The sequence below is a fragment of the Salmo salar genome, chromosome 09, assembly GCF_965601325.2.
Source record: "Salmo salar chromosome 09, fSalSal1, whole genome shotgun sequence".
Classification (NCBI taxonomy): domain Eukaryota; kingdom Metazoa; phylum Chordata; class Actinopteri; order Salmoniformes; family Salmonidae; genus Salmo; species Salmo salar.
In genome coordinates this window covers 78,433,684-78,459,820 of record NC_138299.1, presented here as the reverse complement: position 1 = coordinate 78,459,820, position 26,137 = coordinate 78,433,684, and the positions used below count along the sequence as shown (strand labels likewise).

At 42.7% G+C, this 26,137-nt stretch overlaps 4 protein-coding genes and 1 pseudogene across 12 annotated transcripts in view; all 5 read right to left on the bottom strand.

The window, feature by feature from the left end:
* Positions 1-26,137, bottom strand: part of LOC106611851 (protocadherin gamma-C5) — a 180,322-nt gene that overhangs the window by 79,374 nt on the left and 74,811 nt on the right. For 2 of the 9 annotated variants that reach the window (XM_045723960.2, XM_045723961.2), the window contains exon 1: positions 22,950-25,543. The exons of 5 other annotated variants lie outside the window; for them this stretch is intronic. In XM_045723960.2, coding sequence (XP_045579916.1) covers positions 22,950-25,433 — 2,484 coding nt within the window. In that variant the 5' untranslated portion in view covers positions 25,434-25,543. Of the gene's footprint in view, positions 1-27; positions 2,593-19,541; positions 22,163-22,949; positions 25,544-26,137 lie in introns of those variants that run through there. 2 more of the 9 variants (XM_014212452.3, XM_045723976.2) reach the window with 2 other exon arrangements.
* Positions 2,740-5,811, bottom strand: LOC106599833 (protocadherin beta-16-like). Its single transcript, XM_082955948.1, has one exon. The coding sequence runs from the start codon at positions 5,498-5,500 to the stop codon at positions 3,086-3,088; it is 2,415 nt and encodes an 804-aa protein (XP_082812074.1). The 5' UTR covers positions 5,501-5,811; the 3' UTR covers positions 2,740-3,085.
* LOC145858040 (protocadherin beta-16-like) lies at positions 6,075-8,845 on the bottom strand. Its single transcript, XM_082955946.1, has one exon. It carries the CDS (start codon positions 8,609-8,611, stop codon positions 6,155-6,157), a length of 2,457 nt encoding a protein of 818 aa, XP_082812072.1. The 5' UTR covers positions 8,612-8,845; the 3' UTR covers positions 6,075-6,154.
* On the bottom strand, positions 10,880-13,869 carry LOC106611852 (protocadherin beta-16). The gene is made up of 2 exons (XM_082956540.1): positions 10,960-13,869; positions 10,880-10,897 (listed from the first exon to the last, which is right to left on the bottom strand). Exons 1-2 carry the CDS (start codon positions 13,357-13,359, stop codon positions 10,880-10,882), a joined length of 2,418 nt encoding a protein of 805 aa, XP_082812666.1. The 5' UTR covers positions 13,360-13,869.
* LOC145858100 (protocadherin gamma-A10 pseudogene) lies at positions 15,793-18,669 on the bottom strand (annotated as a pseudogene).

Here is a 26,137-nt window from a genome sequence, read left to right as displayed (position 1 = left end):
AAATATAATGATTCAAATATAACAGACCTCTAGTGGGGAGTCTGGTTCATCCAGGATGTTCTGCTGACTCTGCATCCGCTGCATCGTCCCTGTAGAACTGGGGTCCATTATCAGTACGTTCTGACTACAGGGCCTGACGAACTTACAGTCACTCTTTCTGGAGTCAGTCGTCCTGCACACCTCGTAATTGTACACGTGTTGTAGAGTTCCTGTCCCCAAAGTGTCTGCGTAACGCGGTGGATAATACGGAATAACAGGGAGATTGGAATGATAGAGGACGCGAGACTGTCTCCATCTGTATATTTTCACTGATATAATAACCACTAAACATGTGATGAACAGAAATGAGACTACAGCCAAAGCCAAGACTAAGTAAAAAGTCAGGTTGTCATTGTAGTCCTTGTCGTGCGTAAAGTCAGTGAACTCCGAGAGCACTTCAGGGAAGCTGTCCGCCACCGCCACGTTAACATTGACTGTAGCTGAACGAGAGGGCTGCCCGTTGTCCTCCACTACAACAGTGAGCCTTTGTTTCACAGCATCTTTATCAGTGACTTGGCGTATAGTTCTTATTTCTCCATTCTGTAAGCCCACTTCAAACAGCGCCCTGTCTGTCGCTTTCTGCAGTTTATAGGAGAGCCAGGCATTCTGTCCAGAGTCCACATCAACAGCCACCACTTTAGTGACAAGATATCCCACATCTGCTGAACGAGGCACCATTTCAGCCACCAGAGAGCTGCTAGTCTGGACTGGGTACAGAACCTGAGGCGCGTTGTCGTTCTGGTCCTGGATCATTATTTTCACAGTCACATTGCTACTGAGAGGAGGGGAGCCTCCATCCTGCGCTTTTACACGGAACTGGAAATCCTTGATCTGCTCGTAGTCAAAAGAGCGCACTGCATGGATGACTCCACTATCAGCACTAACGGACACATACGAGGAGACGGGCACTCCGTTAACCGAGGAGTCCTCCAGTATGTAAGAAACACGGGCATTCTGGTTCCAGTCAGCGTCTCTGGCTTTCACTGTGAATATAGAGAGGCCCGGTGTGTTGTTTTCTATAATGTAGGCCTCATATGAGCTCCTCTCAAAGACAGGCGCGTTGTCATTCACATCTGATATCTGTAAGGTGAGAGTGACGCTGCTGGAGAGAGAGGGCACTCCCTCATCAGAGCACGTCACACTGATGTTATATTCAGAGGCTCTCTCTCGGTCCAAGTCACTGTCTGTTACTAGACTAAAGAAATTATTCGACGAGGATTTAATCGCAAATGGAATGTTTTCATTGATGGAACAATTAACTTTCCCATTTTCACCGGAGTCTGGGTCTTGAATATTGATCATAGTTACGACAGTACCAGCTTTGGCATCTTCGGAGATCACGTTGGATTTAGACATAATGTTAATATTAGGCTTATTATCATTGGTGTCAACTACTTCAACTATCACTTTGCATGAATCTGTAAGTCCTCCGTCATCACTTGCCCTTAAATTCATCTGAAAATTCCGTGTCTTTTCATAATCAATATTTCCAATCAATCTAATCTCGCCGTTGTCCTCGTTTACTTCAATAATTCCACGAACATAATCTAAGGTGTTTGTAATTGAATACGTTATTTTACCGTTTGAGCCATGATCTGCATCTGATGCGCTGACTGAAGTTATAATTGTACCTTTTGGGGCATTCTCAGTTACAGTTGCTTTGTAAAACTCCTGAGTAAAAATAGGCGCATTATCATTAACGTCTAGTACGGTGATGAGTATTTGCATTGTCCCTGACATACGCGGCTCGCCACCATCCACAGCTGTCAACACTAAAGTAACATCCTCATGCTTCTCTCGATCTAGAGCTTTCTGTAAAACCATCTCAACCTTCTTATTCCCATCGGCTTGATTAACCAATTTCAGAGCGAAATTATCGGTTGGTTTCAACGTATAGCTTTGGAGGCCATTGATACCGACGTCAAGATCCATTGCTCTCTCTAACACGAATTTTGCTCCATTGACTGCAGACTCACTGATTTTGAATTTGATTTCGTTTTTTTCAAAGGTTGGGGGGTTATCATTAATGTCTGTAATTTCAACCGTAATACTATAAAATTCCATCGGGTTCTCCAGAATAATCTGAAAATGTAAAGCGCAAGGCGTTGTCTGTTCACAAAGCGCTTCACGGTCTATTTTCTCTTTGATGAGGAGAACTCCCCTTTCTTTATTCAGCTCGATGTACTCTGCGCTGTCTCCGGTATAAATACGAGCTTTACCTGATTTCAGTCTTTTGATATCTAAACCCAAATCCTGCGCTATGTTACCGACTAAAGAGCCTTTCGCCATTTCCTCGGGAATGGAGTAACTGACCTGCCCGTGTACTGAACTGAGAGAGAGGACCGAGATAAACAACAGTACTTGCCGTGTCATTGTTCTGTCAGACATTTTCCGCGGCACCATGGAACGACAAATACCATAAAATCCGTAAGAAATGTGAAATATTCCGTTAGATGTATATCCAGAAAATAACACACTTTTCTGCAAATAATCCGTATCTCTCGAACAAAAGAATCCCAGTTCGGTGTCTCGGTGCTTAGTGTTCTCTGTAACCCAGACTGTGTTCTCTGCATGCGGCTCTTTCTCTCTCTAATATACCGAGATGATGGGGGAGGTACTGTTGCAAATCTGTTCTAAAACTGCAACACACTGACCAACAGCGTCCCTTTGAGTTAAATTCACTGAACTACAGAAGACGAAAAATATTACAAGATATTTGTGCTGGTTAGTCTGCATGAGATCAAATGCAGCACTATCATTCTATATCAACACATATAGGCCTACGTATTAATGACCCATGTAAACCAACATGACAGTAAGATGTGGATGAATTGAAACTTTGCTAATATAGGAAACTACAAGCTACCCATTGAAATACAGCCTCTTTCCGCTGTCCATGACCATGGTGCTGAAATGGTCACATATCAGTGGAATGAAGAGCATGTCTGACCATTAAATCTTGCAGGTACATATTGGATTTAAAACAGGTCAAATCATGCGATGGATAAACAACAGAACATCGTATTTTTAGGGAAAAGATAATGATTCAAATATAACAGACCTCTAGTGGAGAGTCTGGTTCATCCAGGATGTTCTGCTCACTCTGCATCCGCTGCATCGTCCCTGTAGAACTGGGGTCCATTATCAGTACGTTCTGACTACACGGTCTGACGAACTTACAGTCACTCTTTCTGGAGTCAGTCGTCCTGCACACCTCGTAATTGTAGACGTGCTGTAGAGTTCCTGTCCCCAAAGTGTCTGCGTAACGCGGTGGATAATACGGAATAACAGGGAGATTGGAATGATAGAGGACGCGAGACTGTCTCCATCTGTATATTTTCACTGATATAATAACCACTAAACATGTGATGAACAGAAATGAGACTACAGCCAAAGCCAAGACTAAGTAAAAAGTCAGGTTATCGTTGTAGTCCTTGTCGTGCGTAAAGTCAGTGAACTCCGAAAGCACTTCAGGGAAGCTGTCCGCCACCGCCACGTTAACATTGACTGTAGCTGAACGAGAGGGCTGCCCGTTGTCCTCCACTACAACAGTGAGCCTTTGTTTCACAGCATCTTTATCAGTGACTTGGCGTATAGTTCTTATTTCTCCATTCTGTAAGCCCACTTCAAACAGCGCCCTGTCTGTCGCTTTCTGCAGTTTATAGGAGAGCCAGGCATTCTGTCCAGAGTCCACATCAACAGCCACCACTTTAGTGACAAGATATCCCACATCTGCTGAACGAGGCACCATTTCAGCCACCAGAGAGCTGCTAGTCTGGACTGGATACAGAACCTGAGGCGTGTTGTCGTTCTGGTCCTGAATCATTATTTTCACAGTCACATTGCTACTGAGAGGAGGGGAGCCTCCATCCTGCGCTTTTACACGGAACTGGAAATCCTTGATCTGCTCGTAGTCAAAAGAGCGCACTGCATGGATGACTCCACTATCAGCACTAACGGACACATACGAGGAGACGGGCACTCCGTTAACCGAGGAGTCCTCCAGTATGTAAGAAACACGGGAATTCTGGTTCCAGTCAGCGTCTCTGGCTTTCACTGTGAATATAGAGAGGCCCGGTGTGTTGTTTTCTATAATGTAGGCCTCATATGAGCTCCTCTCAAAGACAGGCGCGTTGTCATTCACATCTGATATCTGTAAGGTGAGAGTGACGCTGCTGGAGAGAGAGGGCACTCCCTCATCAGAGCACGTCACACTGATGTTATACTCAGGGTCTCTCTCTCGGTCCAAGTCACTGTCTGTTACTATAGTAAAGAAATTATTCGATGTTAATTTCATCGCAAAAGGAATGTTTTCATTTATGGAGCACTGCACTCTGCCATTATGCCCGGAGTCTGGGTCTTGTACATTAATTATGGTTACCACTGTTCCAGGTTCAGCATTTTCAGATATTGCATTTGTTTTCGACATAATGTTTATCGATGGTTTATTGTCGTTTGTATCAACTACTTCAACATGTATTTTACAAGAATCAGTTAGACCGCCGTCATCACTAGCTTGTACATGTATTTCATAATGTCGAGCTTTTTCATAGTCTATGTGTCCTGATAAAACCACAATACCACTGTCTTCGTTTATTTCAAATATTTCTGGAACATCATCTAGAGTATTGGTAATTGAATATGATACTCTACCATTAGAACCGTCATCGGCATCACTGGCGCTAACGGTACTCAAAACGGTGCCTTTTGCAGCATTCTCGGTAATGGTTGCCTTGTACATTTCTTGCGTAAAAACAGGCGCATTGTCGTTGGCGTCTAGCACGGTTATTTTTATCTGCATTGTCCCGGACATTGGCGGGTCGCCGCCATCGATAGCTGTCAGAGTTAAAAAAAGATGCTCTTGTTTTTCTCTATCTAGAGGTTTCTGTAGCACCATCTCCACCTTTTTGCTTCCGTCTGGTTGATTTTGCAACTTCAGAAGAAAATTATCGGTTGGTTTTAACAAATAACTTTGTAGGCCATTTACACCAACATCAAGATCCATCGCCCTTTCCAACACAAATTTTGCTCCGACCATTGCCGATTCACTAATTCTAAATTTCATCTCATTCTTCTTAAAGCTTGGTGCATTATCATTTATATCATGGATTTCGACTGTAACACTGTAGAATTCAATCGGGTCTTCTAGAGTAATCTGTAGATGAACAGCGCAAGGCGTCGTCTGTCCGCAAAGCGCTTCACGGTCTATTTTCTCTTTGATGAGGAGAACTCCCCTTTCTTTATTCAGCTCGATGTACTCTGCGCTGTCTCCGGTATAAATACGAGCTTTACCTGATTTCAATCGTTTGATATCTAAACCTAAATCCTGCGCTATGTTACCAACTAAAGAGCCTTTCGCCATTTCCTCGGGAATGGAGTAACTGACCTGCCCGTGTACTGAACTGAGAGAGAGGACCGAGATAAACAACAGTACTTGCCGTGTCATTGTTCTGCCCGACATTTTCCTTTCAAGAAGAAACAATAAACGCCTTATAATCCGTAATGAAGTCAGTAATATTCCATTCGTTTACAGTTCAAAACATCAAAGGAAAATGATTCAACAATCCATAATTCTCGAAAAAAAGAAACGCATCTCGATGTTTCCGTTCTAAGTGTTCTCTATAACCCAGACTGTGCGCTCTGCTCGCGGCTCTTTCTCTCTCTAATATACCGAGATGATGGGGGAGGAAGTGCTGTAAATCTGCTCTAAAACTGCAACACACTGACCAACAGCGTCCCTCAGAGTTCAATCTACTGAACAACAGATACACATTAAAATAAATCTAACATATTTGGGAATGTTCGAATCTCCAACGGACGAAGCAGAGTACTATAACGTTATATCAACACACATAAGCTAATTCATAGAATGACAAATATAAACTAATATGTTAATGAGATGTGGACAACAAGTACTAACGGAAGACACGTTGACTGAAACTCCTTACGGGAAACTACTGGCTACACATTGTAAAACAGCCTCTTTGCAAAGGTCCGTTTTCCACGACCATGGTTCTGAAATGGACACATCACTGGAATGAAGAGGATTTCTAAGCATGGTAAATTCCCAGGTATGCAGACTCGATATAGAATAGTTAAAAATCACATGATGATCTTAAAAACATACAGAAGAAAAACATTGTTTTAGGGACAAAATAATAGTTAAAATATAACAGACCTCTATTGGAGAGTCTGGTTCATCCAGGATGTTCTGCTCGCGCTGCATCCGCTGCATAGTCCCTGTAGAACTGGGGTCCATTATCAGTACGTTCTGACTACAGGGTCTGACGAACTTACAGTCACTCTTTCTGGAGTCAGTCGTCCTGCACACCTCGTAATTGTACACGTGCTGTAGAGTTCCTGTCCCCAAAGTGTCTGCGTAACGCGGTGGATAATACGGAATAACAGGGAGATTGGAATGATAGAGGACGCGAGACTGTCTCCATCTGTATATTTTCACTGATATAATAACCACTAAACATGTGATGAACAGAAAGGAGACTACAGCCAAAGCCAAGACTAAGTAAAAAGTCAGGTTGTCATTGTAGTCCTTGTCGTGCGTAAAGTCAGTGAACTCCGAGAGCACTTCAGGGAAGCTGTCCGCCACCGCCACGTTAACATTGACTGTAGCTGAACGAGAGGGCTGCCCGTTGTCCTCCACTACAACAGTGAGTCTTTGTTTCACAGTATCTTTATCAGTGACTTGGCGTATAGTTCTTATTTCTCCATTCTGTAAGCCCACTTCAAACAGCGCCCTGTCTGTCGCTTTCTGCAGTTTATAGGAGAGCCAGGCATTCTGTCCAGAGTCCACATCAACAGCCACCACTTTAGTGACAAGATATCCCACATCTGCTGAACGAGGCACCATTTCAGCCACCAGAGAGCTGCTAGTCTGGACTGGGTACAGAACCTGAGGCGCGTTGTCGTTCTGGTCCTGGATCATTATTTTCACAGTCACATTGCTACTGAGAGGAGGAGAGCCTCCATCCTGCGCTTTTACGCGAAACTGGAAATCCTTGATCTGCTCGTAGTCAAAAGAGCGCACTGAATGGATGACTCCACTATCAGCACTAACGGACACATACGAGGAGACGGGCACTCCGTTAACCGAGGAGTCCTCCAGTATGTAAGAAACACGGGCATTCTGGTTCCAGTCAGCGTCTCTGGCTTTCACTGTGAATATAGAGAGGCCCGGTGTGTTGTTTTCTATAATGTAGGCCTCATATGAGCTCCTCTCAAAGACAGGCGCGTTGTCATTCACATCTGATATCTGTAAGGTGAGAGTGACGCTGCTGGAGAGAGAGGGCACTCCCTCATCAGAGCACGTCACACTGATGTTATATTCAGAGGCTCTCTCTCGGTCCAAGTCACTGTCTGTTACTAAACTAAAGAAATTATTCGATGTTGATTTCATTGAAAATGGTATGTTTTCGTCAATAGAGCACTGCACTCTGCCATTATCACCAGAATCTGGGTCTTGAATGTTCATCATTGTTACGACAGTCCCAGGTTGAGCGTCCTCAGATATGGCACTCGTCTTTGACATGATATTGATTGATGGTTTGTTGTCATTTGTATCTATAACCTCAATAATTAATTTACAGGCGTCAGAGTGACCTCCCTGATCTGTAGCCTGAACGTCTATCTCATAATGTTTACGTTTTTCATAGTCAATATGTCCATTTAATTTTACCACACCGTAAACATGATCAATTTCAAATAGATGGGATGCTCCCGATTTTGGGATAGAATACGTAATTCTTCCGTTCGAACCTTGATCGGCATCAGTTGCACTGATTGTTGTTAAAACGGTGCCTTTTGATACGTTCTCTGATATACTAGCCTTATACTCTGCCTGAGAACAAACGGGCGCATTATCATTGGCGTCTAGTACAGTGATGATTATCTGCATTGTTCCTGATAGCTGAGGCTCTCCTCCATCTACTGCTGTTAATATCAGAGATATCTGCTCCTGTTTCTCTCGGTCTAGAGGCTTCTGTAAAACCATCTCTACATTTTTAACACCATCTGAACGAGTTAGTGTTTTCAATACGAAATTATCAGTGGGTTTCAGAGAGTAGCTCTGAAGGCCATTAACGCCAACGTCGTCATCAACTGCTCTTTCCAATACAAATTTAGCCCCTGTTAGCGCTAATTCACTAATTTCATATTTCATTTCACTCCTCTCAAAAATAGGTGAATTGTCATTGACATCTGTTATCTCAACTGTAGCTGTATAAAATTCCATCGGGTTCTCTAGAATAACTTGAAAATGTAAAGCGCAAGGCGTCGTCTGTCCGCAGAGAGCTTCACGGTCTATTTTCTCTTTGATGAGGAGAACTCCCCTTTCTTTATTCAGCTCGATGTACTCTGCGCTGTCTCCGGTATAAATACGTGCTTTACCTGATTTCAGTCTTTTGATATCTAAACCCAAATCCTGCGCTATGTTACCGACTAAAGAGCCTTTCGCCATTTCCTCGGGAATGGAGTAACTGACCTGCCCGTGTACTGAACTGAGAGAGAGGACCGAGATAAACAACAGTACTTGCCGTGTCATTGTTCTGTCCGACATTTTCCCTTCAACCTGAAACAACAAGCGCCTTATAATCCGATAAGAGAACAGTATGATTCCTTCAGATGTATGTCCAACAATAAATACAAAAAATGCCAATAATCCGTATTTTGGGAACAAAATAATCTCAGCTCGGTGTCTCGGTGCTTAGTGTTCTCTGTAACCCAGACTGTGTTCTCTGCGTGCGGCTCTTTCTCTCTCTAATATACCGAGATGATGGGGGAGGTACTGTTGCAAATCTGCTCTAAAACTGCAACACACTGACCAACAGCGTCCCTTTGAGTTTAATGGATTGAACTACAGACAATATACTTGAATAAAAAGACAGAAAAACGCTCCAGTATTGTTGGAAATGTCAGGGTGGATAAACTGGAGAAAATAATTAATATAAAGTAACCGTATACTATATCAACATATAATCTAGCTCAATGTACGCAAAATATAAACAATGATGTCAGGTAGTTGTGTCCAAGGAATGTCTGAACCAGGCCGAAACTTTACATTACACTACAGGCTAACAGCGACAGAAGGAAACTTACTGCAAGCAAAAAAACATGAATGGAATAAATGTGCATTAAATACACACAATCCATTGTCAAGCTTGATCATCATGAGGATGTATCCCCTTTACCATTCACGACGATAAACAGCTACAATGGAATTCACACCATATAGTGCAAAGCGCTGCTGTCCAATGGCCGTGATGCTTAAAGTACAGTAAGAATGGAATGAAGAGCTTTTCTGACAGGGAGGTAGGCTACACTTGAACAACGCATTTTTAACATACAGGACCAGTAAAAAGCTTGGACACATACACTCATTCGAGGGTTTTTCTATATTTTTACTATTTTCTACATTGTAGATTAATAGTGAAGACATCAAAACCATAAAATAACTCATATTGAATCATGTAGTAAGCAGAAAAGTATTAAACAAATCAAAATATATTGTATATTTGAGATTCTTCAAAGTAGCCACTCTTTGCCTTGACAGCTTTGCGCACTCTTGGCATTCTCTCAACCAGCTTCGTGATGTAGCCTCCTGGAATGCATTTCAATTAACAGGAGTGCCTCATTAAAAGTTAATTTGTGGAATTTATTTCCTTCTTAATGCGTTTGAACCAATCAATTGTGTTGTGACAAGGTAGGGGTGGTATACAGAAGATAGCCCTATTTGGTCAAATACCATATTATGGCAAGAACAGCTCAAATAAGCAAAGAAAAATGACAGTCCATCATTACTTTAAGACATGTAGGTCAGTCAATATGGAACATTTCAACAACCCTGTAAGTTTCTTCAAGTGCAGTCGCAAAAACCATCAAGCGCTATGATGGCTCACATGAGGACCGTCACAGGAAAGGAAGACCCAGAGTTACCTCTGCTGCAGAGGATAAGTTCATTACAGTTACCAGCCTCAGAAATTGCATCCCAAATAAATGCTTCACAGAGTTCAAGTAACAGACACATCTCAACATCAACTGCTCAGAGGAGACTGCATGAATCAGGCCTTCATGGTCGAATTGTTGCAAAGAAACCACAACATAAAGGTCATCATTAAAAATAAGAGACTTGAATGGGCCAAGAAACAGGAGAAATGGACATTAGACCGCTGGGGCTTTGTGAGACGCAGAGTAGGTGAACATATGATCTCCGCATGTGTGGTTCCCACCGTGAAGCATGGAGGAGGTGGTGTGATGGTGTGGGGGTGCTTTGCTGGTGACACTGTCAGTCATTAATTTAGAATTCAAGGGACACTTAACCAGCATGGCTATCACAGCATTCTGCAGCGATACGCCATCTCCTCTGGTTTGCGCTTAGCGGGACTATCATTTGTTTTTCAACAGGACAGTGACTCAACACACCTCCATGCTGTGTAAGGGCTATTTGACCAAGAAGGAGAGTGATGGAGTGCTGCATCAGATGACCTGGTCTCCACAATCACCTGATGTCAAACCAATTGAGATGGTTTGGGATGAGTTGGACCACAGAGTGAAGGGAAAGCAGCCAACATGTGCTCAGCATGTGCGAACTCCTTCAAGACTGTTGGAAAAGCATTCCATGTGAAGCTGGTTAAAAGAATGCCAAGAGTGTGCAAAGATGACATCAAGGCATACTTTGAAGAATGAAATGTATTTTAATTTGTTTAACTCTTTTTTGGTTACTACATGATTCCATGTGTGTTATTTCATAGTTTTGATGTCTTCAATATTATTCTACAATGTAGAAAATAGTAAAAAAAAATAAAAAACCTTGAATGAGTAGCTGTGTTCAAACTTTGGACTGGCACTGTATAAATAGAAATAGATAACATTTTAGGAGTACAAAATTAAGAATAAAATATAACAGACCTCTAGTGGAGAGTCTGGTTCATCCAGGATGTTCTGCTCACTCTGCATCCGCTGCATCGTCCCTGTAGAACTGGGGTCCATTATCAGTACGTTCTGACTACACGGTCTGACGAACTTACAGTCACTCTTTCTGGAGTCAGTCGTCCTGCACACCTCGTAATTGTACACGTGCTGTAGAGTTCCTGTCCCCAAAGTGTCTGCGTAACGCGGTGGATAATACGGAATAACAGGGAGATTGGAATGATAGAGGACGCGAGACTGTCTCCATCTGTATATTTTCACTGATATAATAACCACTAAACATGTGATGAACAGAAAGGAGACTACAGCCAAAGCCAAGACTAAGTAAAAAGTCAGGTTATCGTTGTAGTCCTTGTCGTGCGTAAAGTCAGTGAACTCCGAGAGCACTTCAGGGAAGCTGTCCGCCACCGCCACGTTAACATTGACTGTAGCTGAACGAGAGGGCTGCCCGTTGTCCTCCACTACAACAGTGAGTCTTTGTTTCACAGCATCTTTATCAGTGACTTGGCGTATAGTTCTTATTTCTCCATTCTGTAAGCCCACTTCAAACAGCGCCCTGTCTGTCGCTTTCTGCAGTTTATAGGAGAGCCAGGCATTCTGTCCAGAGTCCACATCAACAGCCACCACTTTAGTGACAAGATATCCCACATCTGCTGAACGAGGCACCATTTCAGCCACCAGAGAGCTGCTAGTCTGGACTGGGTACAGAACCTGAGGCGCGTTGTCGTTCTGGTCCTGGATCATTATTTTCACAGTCACATTGCTACTGAGAGGAGGGGAGCCTCCATCCTGCGCTTTTACACGGAACTGGAAATCCTTGATCTGCTCGTAGTCAAAAGAGCGCACTGCATGGATGACTCCACTATCAGCACTAACGGACACATACGAGGAGACGGGCACTCCGTTAACCGAGGAGTCGTCCAGTATGTAAGAAACACGGGCATTCTGGTTCCAGTCAGCGTCTCTGGCTTTCACTGTGAATATAGAGAGGCCCGGTGTGTTGTTTTCTATAATGTAGGCCTCATATGAGCTCCTCTCAAAGACAGGCGCGTTGTCATTCACATCTGATATCTGTAAGGTGAGAGTGACGCTGCTGGAGAGAGAGGGCACTCCCTCATCAGAGCACGTCACACTGATGTTATATTCAGAGGCTCTCTCTCGGTCCAAGTCACTGTCTGTTACTAGACTATAGAAGCCATTAGATGTAGATTTAATGGTTAAGGGAATATTTTCAGTTAAAACACAGTCCACCACTCCGTTACTATCAGAGTCTGGGTCGTGGACGCTCATTACAGATATGACTGTCTGAGAAGGGGAATTTTCTGGTATTGATTTAGAAGTTGACATCAAATCAATTAATGGTTTATTGTCGTTAACGTCGATAATGTCGACTATCAGTTTAGTGGAATCTGTAAGACCACCTTGATCTTTCGCTTTCACGTCTATTTGATAATGTTTTGCAGTTTCATAGTCGACCTCATTAATCAAATGCACTTCGCCATTACTCTCATCTATTTCAAATAGGTCCAAAATACCAATTGTGCTGCTTGATATAGAATATGTGACTAAACCATTTGATCCATGATCTATATCAGTGGCACTAACTGTAGTTAATAAAGTACCCTTCTGTGAGTTCTCTACAACACTCGCCGTATATACTGCCTGTGTAAAAACCGGAGCATTATCGTTAGCATCTAGCACAGTGACGTGAATCTGCACTGTCCCAGACATCTGAGGGTCTCCTCCATCGAGGGCAGTTAACACTAAAGACATCTGCTCCTGTTTCTCTCGATCTAAAGGCTTCTGTAAAACCATCTCTACTTTTTTGATTCCATCAGCCTGACCTTGTAGTTTTAAAACAAAATTATCGGTTGGATTAAGCGAATAGGTTTGGAGTCCATTTAACCCGATATCAGAATCAAAAGCTCTCTCCAAGACGAATTTTGCCCCCGTATTAGCGGACTCGCTTATCTCAAATTTCATATCGTGCATTTGAAAAACTGGAGCATTATCATTGATATCGGTTATCTCAACAGTAACCCGATAAAATTCTATTGGGTTCTCCATAATTATCTGAAAATGCAATGCGCAAGGCGTCGTCTGTCTGCACAACGCCTCACGGTCTATTCTCTCTTTGACAAGGAGGACTCCCCTTTCTTTATTCAGCTCGATGTATTCCGCACTGTTCCCAACGTGTATGCGAGCATTACCAGATTTCAGTCTTTTGATATCTAAACCCAAATCCTGCGCTATGTTACCGACTAAAGAGCCTTTCGCCATTTCCTCGGGAATGGAGTAACTGACCTGCCCGTGTACTGAACTGAGAGAGAGGACGGAGATAAACAACAGTACTTGCCGTGTCATTGTTCTGCCCGACATATTTCCTTCACCATGTAACAACAAGTACGTTATAATCCGTAAAAAACTCAGGAAGATTCCATTCGTTTCCAGTTAAAAACATCAAAGGTAAAATACTTAAAATCGGGAATTCCAGAACAAAGGAATCCCAGCTCGGTGTCTCGGTGCTTAGTGTTCTCTGTAACCCAGACTGTGTTCTCTGCGTGCGGCTCTTTCTCTCTCTAATATACCGAGATGATGGGGGAGGTACTGTTGCAAATCTGCTCTAAAACTGCAACACACTGACCAACAGCGGCCCTCAGAGTTCAATCTACTGAACAACAGATATACTTAAAATATAAACACCTTCCAATATATTTGGGAAGGTTTGCGTCTTCAAGAACAGACCTATCGTGCTTTACCCAACACAGTTCATAAAGGAAACACCACGTCTTTTTTCATTAGAAAAGATAACAAATATATTAGGTCTTGGCGATCGGCTCTGCTCCTTCAGGGTAGCTCACAGCCAGAGCAACGCGTCAAATGAACATGAGAAAACGACAGGCATTGAGCATGGTATGCTATACCAATATCCCCACTGAACACAAACAGAGCCAAACAGGTGGAGGCTGGGGTGGTGGTGGGAAAACAGTAAACAGCAAGCACAGCGAATAAAAGGTAGTTACAGCGGCAGTGGCAAAAGACACCAGAGCACAGATTGCGCGCGTCATCCAGCATCGAGGATGCGTGTGCGCAGAACTGGTCAACTGAAATAGAGTAGCATGTTAAAAGTAGAGTGTGAATCCACGTGGTGCAATCTCAGCTGATGCGATGAGCTGGTTCCAGCACTCGGGTGTCCCTTCTCCACCGGCTTCGCTTTATTCATGCAGGCTGTATCAAAACATCCAGGCCAATGTGGGAAGGACTGATGTAAAACATGATACCAGATAGCACGTTGACTATAAATGTCATTCAAAATACATGTAGCAAAAAGCTATAGATTGTGACAGAAAGCAACTTTCGCTAATTTAAACCCAGCATTATGTTATTTATATATAGTCCTTCAGAAAGTATTCACACCCCCTGACTTTTTCCAAATGTTGTTATGTTACAGCCTGAATTAAAAATCGATTAAATTGATATTGTTTTACTGGCCTACACACACACAATACCCCATAATGTCAAAGTGAAATGATGTTTTTAGAAATTTTTATAAATGAATAAAAAAATCAAAAGCTGAAATGTCTTGAGTCAATAAGTATTCAAACCCTTTGTTATGGCAAGCCTAAATTAATTCAGGGTGAAATTGAATACCTCTTAGAGCATGGTGATGTTATTAATTACACTTTGAATGGTGTATCAATACACCCAGTCACTACAATGATACAGGCATTCTTCCTAACTCAGTTGTCGGAGAGGAGGGAAACCGCTCAGAGATTTCACAATGAGGCCAATGGCGACATTAAAACAGAGTTTAACGGCTGTGATAGGAGAACACCGAGATGGATCACCAACATAGCAGTTACTCCACAATACTAACCTATTTGACAGAGTGAAAAGAAGGAAGCCTGTACAGAATACAAATATTCGAAAACATGCATCCTGTTTGCAACAAGTAAAATTGAAAAAAATGTGGCAAAGAAATTAACTTTATGTACTGAATACAAAGCGTTATGTTTGGGGCAAATCCTTTCACAACACATTACTGAGTACCACACTTCATATTTTCAAACATGGTGGTGGCTGCATCATGTTATGGGTATGCTTGTCATCGGCAAGGACTATACGTTTTTTAGGATAAAAAGAAAAGGAATAGAGCAAAGCACAGCCATAATCCTAGAGTAAAACCTGGTTCAGTTTGCTTTCCAAAATACACTGGGAGATAAATTCACCTTTCAGCAGGACAATAACCTTAAAATACAAGGCCAAATATACACTGAAGTTGCTTACCAAGACGACATTGAAAATTCCTGTGAGGCATAGTTACAATTTTGACTTAAATCAGCTTGAAAAGCTTTGGCAAGACATGAAAATGGCTGTCTAGCAATGATCACCAACCAACTTCACATCACTTTAATAATTTTTAAAGATTAATGTACAAATACTATACAATCCAGGTGTGCAATGCTCTTAGAGACTTAGCCAGAAAGACTTACAGCTGTAACCACTGCCAAAACTGATTCTAAAATGTATTGACTCAGGAGAGCGAATGCCTATGTACATTAGCCATTTCTGTATTTCATTATCAATACATTTGCAAACACTTATAAAAACATGTTTTCACTTTGTCATTGGGGGTATTGTGTGTAAATGGTGAGAGAGAAATACAAATGTAATCCATTTAGGAATCAGGCTGTAACACAACAAAATGTGGATTAGGTCAAGGGTTATGAAAACTTTCTTAAGAGACTGCAAGATTATTTAATCAAATTACTATTAGAGAAAATGTTTGCCTCATTTTTACTACTGCAAAGGCTATGTGCAGAACAATTCAAACTTTACTATGGTACATGGTTCATTCAAATACAGCCTCTTTGCTGCAACCAACACAGAACCGCTGTCCATGACCGTGGTGCTGAAACAGCTACCTATCAATAGAAAAAAAACACTACTTCTGACCATGGAAAATTCCCTGGTAAACATTGTGGATTTCAAATAGTTCAAATGCATGATGCATTTACAAATACAGCTGGACATAAATATAGTTTTGGCAAAAAAATGATGATTCAAATAACAGACCTCTATTGGAGAGTCTGGTTCATCCAGGATGTTCTGCTCACTCTGCATCCGCTGCATCGTCCCTGTAGAACTGGGGTCCATTATCAGTACGTTCTGACTACACGGTCTGACGAACTTACAGTCACTCTTTCTGGAGTCAGTCGTCCTGCACACCTCGTAATTGTACACGTGCTGTAGAGTTCCTGTCCCCAAAGTGTCTGCGTAACGCGGTGGATAATACGGAATAACAGGGAGATTGGAATGATAGAGGACGCGAGACTGTCTCCATCTGTATATTTTCACTGATATAATAACCACTAAACATGTGATGAACAGAAAGGAGACTACAGCCAAAGCCAAGACTAAGTAAAAAGTCAGGTTGTCATTGTAGTCCTTGTCGTGCGTAAAGTCAGTGAACTCCGAGAGCACTTCAGGGAAGCTGTCCGCCACCGCCACGTTAACATTGACTGTAGCTGAACGAGAGGGCTGCCCGTTGTCCTCCACTACAACAGTGAGCCTTTGTTTCACAGCATCTTTATCAGTGACTTGGCGTATAGTTCTTATTTCTCCATTCTGTAAGCCCACTTCAAACAGCGCCCTGTCTGTCGCTTTCTGCAGTTTATAGGAGAGCCAGGCATTCTGTCCAGAGTCCACATCAACAGCCACCACTTTAGTGACAAGATATCCCACATCTGCTGAACGAGGCACCATTTCAGCCACCAGAGAGCTGCTAGTCTGGACTGGGTACAGAACCTGAGGCGCGTTGTCGTTCTGATCTTGGATGAAGATGGTGACAGTCACATTACTACTGAGTGGAGGAGAGCCTCCGTCTTGCGCCTTAACCACGAGTGTAAGCTGTTTAATTTGTTCATAATCAAAGGAACGAACCGCATGTAAAACTCCAGTTTCTGAGTTTATGGATATATAAGTAGAGACTGCAGTTCCACTGATCTGCGTGTCCTCCAAGAGGTACGAGACTCTAGCGTTCTGATTCCAGTCAGAGTCCCGCGCGCTGACAGTAAATATGGACATTCCAGGAGAGTTATTCTCTGTGACGTAAGCAGAGTAGGTGCCTTTATCGAACAATGGGGCGTTGTCGTTTACGTCAGAGATTCTAAGGTGTATTGTTCTAACGCTAGAGAGTGGAGGCGAACCAGAATCTGTCGCTGTTATGGTTATATTGTATTCGGCCATCTTTTCTCGATCAAAACCAGAGTCAGTGATCAAATTATAATAATTTGTCAATGAGGATTTGATCTGAAATGGGAGTGTTTTGTCTACTGAACAGCTAACCTGTCCGTTTCTCTCTGAATCAGCATCTTTAACGTTTATAACGGCTATCGTGGTGCCAGGAGGAGCATCTTCAGACACAGGGCTGGAGAAAGACATGACGTTTATAACAGGTGCATTGTCATTTATGTCAACTATTTCTATGACAACTTTACCAATATCTGTCAAACCACCTTGGTCTTTAGCCTCAACTCTAATTTCATATTTCTTGTCTTTTTCAAAATCTATCTGTCCAGCAACAGATATCTTGCCAGTTGTCCTGTCAATGTCAAATAAATCAGCCAAGTTGCCTTTCAAATTTGAAAAAGAATAGGTCAGTAATCCATTCGAAAAACTGTCTGCATCGCTGGCATTTACGGTGGTAATATAGGTGCCTTTCAGTGCGTTTTCCATCACAGTAGCCCTGTACACTGACTGGTTAAACACGGGCGCATTGTCATTAGCATCTAGGACAGAGATCTCTATATTTACTGTGCCAGATCTCTGCGGATTTCCACCGTCTACAGCGATTAGCTTTAAAGAGAGACGAGGATGCTCCTCTCTGTCTAACGGTTTCTGGAGCACCATCTCTGCATATTTACTACCGTCTGCGTTAGAATGCTGTTTCAAAACAAAATGATCATTAGGAGTGAAGACATAATCTTGTAGACCATTAACTCCCACATCCGGATCCTCCGCACTCTCTAATACAAAACGAGATCCTAGAGCGACGGATTCGCTGATTTCAAATGTACTGTGATTGTTCTTGAAGAGAGGGGCATGGTCGTTAACATCCAATATTTCCACCGTTACACGATGTAATTCAATTGGATTTTCTAAAATGATTTCAAAGCTAAAGCTACACGGTGTGACGTCGCCACAAAGCTGTTCTCGGTCTATTCTCTCACTCACGACTAGAATCCCTTTGTCTGTCTGCAGCTCTGTGTACTGAATGCTTTCTCCGGATACGATACGGGCCCGACCCACTCGGAGCCTTTTCAAATCTAACCCCAGGTCTTGAGCTACGTTGCCGATAAAAAAGCCTTTCTTCATCTCTTCAGGTATGGAATACCTGATTTGACCACTGACAATATGACTGAAATACGGAAGAAATATAAGTACTTGCCATCGCAGTCCACAACACAAACGCCATTTTGCGCATTTAGGTTGAAGGAATCCTTCAGATGCCATAGCCAACGAATAATAAATCCAGCACGAATATTTCTTATACTGGATCGAGAGAAACGGTGAGGAAATAACAGTCGATGTTTCGCTTTATTCCAGCTTATTTTCACTATCTCGTTCGAATATATTGATCAGAGCGAATGTCTCATTGTCGCGCCCAACGTCTTATGAAGCGCAGAGTCTCTCCCTCTCCTCTGATAGAGCGCAGTGATAGGGGAGGGGACTCTACAGACTGACAACACTGGACAGACATTATTTCACTGATCAACAGCGGCCCTCAGAGTCTGAAACACGGACATCATAAAACACTTGAATATAGAAACCCGTTCAGAAATGATTTAACACAGTACAGGATTATTTCCTTTCCAAACTGATCCATATACAAACCACTGGCTAAACACTTCACTTTCTGCTATCTAAATAAATGAACGTTCATCACTACAACTCAAAACATGACAATGTCATAGGCTACTAAAGAATCCCACTATCCCATCAAACTCAGATTGGATCGTGCATAAAAATAATTCCATGAAACAGTCTTCCAAACCATGGCTCAACATTACAAACCAATACCTATGCATGTTGACCGTAATATTTTTCGTTAAGGCTAAAATCTATAGCGACATTTGGTCAATAGACAGAGGTAAGAACCAGGGATAATACACAGTGTGAGAGGGCGAAGCAGCCCTCTGCTGCAATGAAGACACAAGTGTCGCTGTCCACACAGGGTGGTGCTGAAGCAACATTGCAACACTACAGAGTTACCAATAAATCACAAGCACTAACGCTCAGTTTGAAATAGGCAACATCTCTAAAAACACAGCACATATACAACACGAACCTAAAACATTACATAGGTTACTAAAACAACACGTAATCCTTTATTTACTGCTATAAAATAGAGAAGAGAGAGAAACCCAACTTCTGAGATACCGATAAAAATGAGTAAGGAACCAGGGTAAAACAATTGAGAAAAAGTTATACAAACAAACTTATTGTAAAGATGTACTCCAACAAAATCAGCTACATTATTTAAACTCCAAGAAACTCACCTCTAATGGGGAGTCTGGTTCTTCCAGGATGTTCTGTTCGCTCTGCATCCGCTGCATCGTCCCGGTAGAACTGGGGTCCATTATCAGTACGTTCTGACTACAGGGTCTGACGAACTTACAGTCACTCTTTCTGGAGTCAGTCGTCCTGCACACCTCGTAATTGTACACGTGCTGTAGAGTTCCTGTCCCCAAAGTGTCTGCGTAACGCGGTGGATAATACGGAATAACAGGGAGATTGGAATGATAGAGGACGCGAGACTGTCTCCATCTGTATATTTTCACTGATATAATAACCCCTAAACATGTGATGAACAGAAATGAGACTACAGCCAAAGCCAAGACTAAGTAAAAAGTCAGGTTGTCATTGTAGTCCTTGTCGTGCGTAAAGTCAGTGAACTCCGAGAGCACTTCAGGGAAGCTGTCCGCCACCGCCACGTTAACATTGACTGTAGCTGAACGAGAGGGCTGCCCGTTGTCCTCCACTACAACAGTGAGTCTTTGTTTCACAGCATCTTTATCAGTGACTTGGCGTATAGTTCTTATTTCTCCATTCTGTAAGCCCACTTCAAACAGCGCCCTGTCTGTCGCTTTCTGCAGTTTATAGGAGAGCCAGGCATTCTGTCCAGAGTCCACATCAACAGCCACCACTTTAGTGACAAGATATCCCACATCTGCTGAACGAGGCACTATTTCAGCCACCAGAGAGCTGCTAGTCTGGACTGGGTACAGAACCTGAGGAGCGTTGTCGTTCTGATCTTGGATGAAGATGGTGACAGTCACATTACTACTGAGTGGAGGAGAGCCTCCGTCTTGCGCCTTAACCACGAGTGTAAGCTGTTTAATTTGTTCATAATCAAAGGAACGAACCGCATGTAAAACTCCAGTTTCTGAGTTTATGGATATATAAGTAGAGACTGGAGTTCCACTGATCTGCGTGTCCTCCAAGAGGTACGAGACTATAGCGTTCTGATTCCAGTCAGAGTCCCGCGCGCTGACAGTAAATATGGACATTCCAGGAGAGTTATTCTCTGTGACGTAAGCAGAGTATGAGCTCTGACGAAACAATGGGGCGTTGTCGTTTACGTCAGAGATTCTAAGGTGTAATGTCCTGGTGCTGGAGAGGGGAGGAGAACCAGAATCTGTCGTTGTTATGGTGATGTTGTATTCTGGTGTCGTTTCTCTGTCTAAAGCTCCGTCTGAGATCAAATTATAATAACTACTTAACGAAGACTGAATTTTAAATGGAAGGTTAGTATTTATAGAGCAAGTAATCTGTCCGTTTCTCTCTGAATCAGCGTCTTTAACATTTATAATAGCAATTGTGGTGCCAGGAGTAGCATTTTCAGATACAGGGCTGGAGAAGGACATGACGTTTATAACTGGTTCGTTGTCATTAACATCAACAACTTCAATAACAACTTCACTGGAGTCTGTTAAACCACCTTGATCCTTCACCTCTACCCTCATTTCAAATTTCTTATCTTTCTCATAATCTATTTCCCCCGCAACTGATATTGTGCCTGTTGTTTCGTCTATATTGAAAATGTCAGCTAAATGTTTTTTGAGGTTGGAGAAGCAATACGCAACAACACCGTTTGAACCACTGTCTGCATCGCTGGCATTTACGGTGGTAATATATGTGCCTTTCTGTGCGTTTTCCATCACAGTAGCCCTGTACACTGACTGGTTAAACACGGGCGCATTGTCATTAACATCTAGGACAGAGATCTCTATATTTACTGTGCCAGATCTCTGCGGATTTCCACCGTCTACAGCGATTAGCTTTAAAGAGAGACGAGGATGCTCCTCTCTGTCTAACGGTTTCTGGAGCACCATCTCAGCATATTTACTACCGTCCGGTTTCTCGTGTTGTTTTAAAACATAATTATCATTCGTGGTTAAGAAGTAATTCTGCAGGGCGTTTAACCCTACATCAGGATCCTCGGCAGTAGCCAACGTAAAACGGGAGCCTAAGGTAGCGGACTCGCTAATTTCAAATTGTATATCACTCTTTGAAAAAGCAGGGGCATGGTCATTTACATCTATAATTTCTACAGTCACGCGGTGTAGCTCCAACGGATGTTCTAGAATAATTTCGAAGCTGAAGCTACACGGTGTGATATCACCACAAAGCTGCTCTCGGTCTATTCTCTCACTCACGACTAGAATCCCTTTGTCTGTCTGCAGCTCTGTGTACTGAATGCTTTCTCCTGTCACGATACGGGCCCGGCCCGCTCGGAGCCTTTTCAGATCTAACCCCAGGTCTTGAGCTACGTTACCGATAAGAGAACCTTTCTTCATCTCCTCCGGAATGGAATACCGTATTTGTCCACTGACAATATGACAGAATGACAGGAGAAAAAGAAATACTTGCCACCGCAGTCCACATAAACGCCATCTTACGCATATAGGTTGAAGGAATCCTTCAGAAGCCATATCCAAGAATACAATAAATCCAACAAAAATATTCCTTATACCAGATCTGAAACGGCGAGTTAAGGGGAGAGTAATAAACGAGATATTATCTTAATCCAGGCTATTTTAACAGTTCTATGGTATTTGTAATCTACAAGTACCAGAGCAAGTGTGTCTCTTCCGCGCCCCACCTCGTATGAAGCGCAGAGTCTCTCCCTCTCCTCTGATAAAGCGCAGTGATAGGGGAGGGGACGCCACTGACTGACAATACTGGACAGAAATTATTTCACTGATCAACAGCGGCCCTCAGAGTCCACGACATGAACACCAGATTAAATGTGAACATAAATCGGTTCAGTAAAAATGCAATACTTTGCAGCTATACTTTTTCAAATGTATATTCAATCAAGTGCAAAGTGATATCTAAATAAATGCACCGTTCAATTACTAGAATATTATGACCAGCAGGGAACATAGTAATCATAAGATACTAAAACATGCCCTATCCTCTCAGTCCTAGAATGGATCGTGCGTAAAAACATGGCCATGTGTCCGCCGTCCAAACCATGACTGAAAATACACTCAAATACCTTTCTAGAGAGTTATTTCGTTCCCATTGCGTAGGCTACACAAGGCTGAGACTCTATAGACACTTTTCATCAATACACAGCAGTTCAACAATGGATACTTTGTGTGAGAGAGCGGAGCATACCTCTGTTGCAGGTTGACAGACGTTGCGCTGTCCACACAGAGTGGTTCTAAAGTTGCATTTTAGCGCCGCAACGTAACGATTGTAGCGCTTCGTCACGTACATTCTAAATAACATACTACAAACTCAGCAGGCATAGGCCTACTATGAATGTCAAAGCTTTAATAAACAAGTAAAAGACGACTTGGCCCTATAAAGTTCACCGTAGATACAGAATAAAGTGCACATTTTAGAGATGTATTCCATCAAGATGTGGTATATTATTCAACATCAGCTAAACTCACCTCTAGTGGGGAGTCTGGTTCATCCAGGAAGTTCTGTTCACTCTGCATCCGCTGCATCGTCCCTGTAGAACTGGGGTCCATTATCAGTACGTTCTGACTACACGGTCTGACGAACTTACAGTCACTCTTTCTGGAGTCAGTCGTCCTGCACACCTCGTAATTGTACACGTGCTGTAGAGTTCCTGTCCCCAAAGTGTCTGCGTAACGCGGTGGATAATACGGAATAACAGGGAGATTGGAATGATAGAGGACGCGAGACTGTCTCCATCTGTATATTTTCACTGATATAATAACCACTAAACATGTGATGAACAGAAATGAGACTACAGCCAAAGCCAAGACTAAGTAAAAAGTCAGGTTGTCATTGTAGTCCTTGTCGTGCGTAAAGTCAGTGAACTCCGAGAGCACTTCAGGGAAGCTGTCCGCCACCGCCACGTTAACATTGACTGTAGCTGAACGAGAGGGCTGCCCGTTGTCCTCCACTACAACAGTGAGCCTTTGTTTCACAGCATCTTTATCAGTGACTTGGCGTATAGTTCTTATTTCTCCATTCTGTAAGCCCACTTCAAACAGCGCCCTGTCTGTCGCTTTCTGCAGTTTATAGGAGAGCCAGGCATTCTGTCCAGAGTCCACATCAACAGCCACCACTTTAGTGACAAGATATCCCACATCTGCTGAACGAGGCACCATTTCAGCCACCAGAGAGCTGCTAGTCTGGACTGGGTACAGAACCTGAGGCGAGTTGTCGTTCTGATCTTGGATGAAGATGGTGACAGTCACATTACTACTGATTGGAGGAGAGCCTCCGTCTTGCGCCTTAACCACGAGTGTAAGCTGTTTAATTTGTTCATAATCAAAGGAACGAACCGCATGTAAAACTCCAGTTTCTGAGTTTATGGATATATAAGTAGAGACTGCAGTTCCACTGATCTGCGTGTCCTCCAAGAGGTACGAGACTCTAGCGTTCTGATTCCAGTCAGAGTCCCGCGCGCTGACAGTAAATATGGACATTCCAGGAGAGTTATTCTCTGTGACGTAAGCAGAGTATGAGCTCTGACGAAACAATGGGGCGTTGTCGTTTACGTCAGAGATTCTAAGGTGTAATGTCCTGGTGCTGGAGAGTGGAGGCGAACCAGAATCTGTCGTTGTTATGGTAATGTTGTATTCTGGTGTCGTTTCTCGGTCAAAAGTTAAATCCGTGATCAAATTGTAATAATTTGTCATAGATAATTTGATCTTAAATGGGAGGTTCGTATCTATAGAGCATGTAACCTGACCATTCCTCTCAGAATCGACGTCTTTGACATTGATTATCGCAATGGTTGTTCCCAGAGGCGCATCTTCAGACACAGGGCTGGAGAAAGACATGACGTTTATAACAGGTGCGTTGTCATTTATGTCAACTATTTCTATGATAACTTTACCGAGGTCTGTCAAACCACCTTGGTCTTTAGCCTCAACTCTAATTTCATATTTCTTGTCTTTTTCAAAATCTATCTGTCCAGCAACAGATATCTTGCCAGTTGTCCTGTCAATTTCAAATATATCTGCTAAGTTCCCTTTTAAATTAGAAAACGAATAAGTAACTAATCCATTCGAACCACTGTCTGCATCGCTGGCATTTACGGTGGTAATATATGTGCCTTTCAGTGCGTTTTCCATCACAGTAGCCCTGTACACTGACTGGTTAAACACGGGCGCGTTGTCATTAACATCTAGGACAGAGATCTCTATATTTACTGTGCCAGATCTCTGCGGATTTCCACCGTCTACAGCGATTAGCTTTAAAGAGAGGCGAGGATGCTCCTCTCTGTCTAACGGTTTCTGTAAAATCATTTCGGCAAACCTTCTACCATCAGGATTCGCATGCTGTTTCAGAATAAAATTGTCATTCGGGGTTAAAACATAATTCTGTAGACCGTTAACTCCTACATCATGATCCTCAGCACTCTCCAATACAAAACGAGATCCTAGAGTGGCAGATTCACTGATTTCAAATTTGATATGATTATTCGGAAAAATAGGGGCATGATCATTTACATCCAAAATTTCCACAGTAACACGATGAAGCTCCATTGGGGTTTCCAGTATAATTTCGAAGCTGAAGCTACACGGTGTGACGTCGCCACAAAGCTGTTCTCGGTCTATTCTCTCACTCACGACTAGAATCCCTTTGTCTGTCTGCAGCTCTGTGTACTGAATGCTTTCTCCTGTCACGATACGGGCCCGACCCACTCGGAGCCTTTTCAAATCTAACCCCAGGTCTTGAGCTACGTTACCGATAAGAGAGCCTGTCTTCATCTCCTCCAGAATGGAATAGCGGATTTGGCCACTGACAACATGACTGAAATACAGGAGGAAAATCAGTACTTGCCACCGCAGTCCACAGCACAAACGCCATCTTAGGCATTTAGGTTGAAGGAATCCTTCCAATGCCATAGCCAACGGATAATACATCAGACACGAATATTCCTTATACCGCATCCACAGAAACGATGGTCAAATAGAAGAGTGATTGTTGAGTTTTTACTTTAATCCAGCCTATTTCAAATGTCCCCTCCGTGTATCTATAGATCAGAGCAAATGTCTCTCTGTCGCGCCCCGCCTCGTATGAAGCGCAGTCTTTCCCTCTCCTCTGATAGAGCGCAGTGATAGGGGAGGGGACTCTACTGACTGACAACATTGGACAGAAATTATTTCGTTGATCAACAGCGGCCCTTAGAGTCCAAAACATCAGATAACATGAACAATTTAGAACAGTGTAGAAATGATGAAATACTTTACAGCACTACTTGTTTTACAAATAGGTAGTTAAACACCGTGCTAGGTGCAACATATTTGAATACAAAGTTCATGTAGTACAATACTTTGACCAGCGGGAAAAATAGTATGATTTGATAGTGAAACATGTCACCCCCCCAAAAAAACATTCCCATTGGTCCGCTATTTAAGTCATTACTAAACAATACAGTGAGACAGCCGAGTTCTTTTCTTGCGATCAACACCGATCCAAGTGATTCTATGGGCAGTCTACAGCAAAGTAAATGTTGATCAAGCAGGACAAGGGATAGCACACTGTGTGAGAGAAGTGGCGCTGTCCACCTCGAGTGATGCTGAAATGAATTACCACATGCAGTCTTACTGAGTACAATGTCACCTTCTACAAACTCAGACAGCCAAAACGAACC

What these genes read in the sequence shown, in the direction of transcription:
- LOC145858040 (XM_082955946.1), bottom strand. Translation starts at nt 8,611, where the DNA reads ATGTCGGACAGAACAATGACACGGCAAGTACTGTTGTTTATCTCGGTC.
- LOC106599833 (XM_082955948.1), bottom strand. Translation starts at nt 5,500, where the DNA reads ATGTCGGGCAGAACAATGACACGGCAAGTACTGTTGTTTATCTCGGTC.
- LOC106611852 (XM_082956540.1), bottom strand. Translation starts at nt 13,359, where the DNA reads ATGTCGGGCAGAACAATGACACGGCAAGTACTGTTGTTTATCTCCGTC.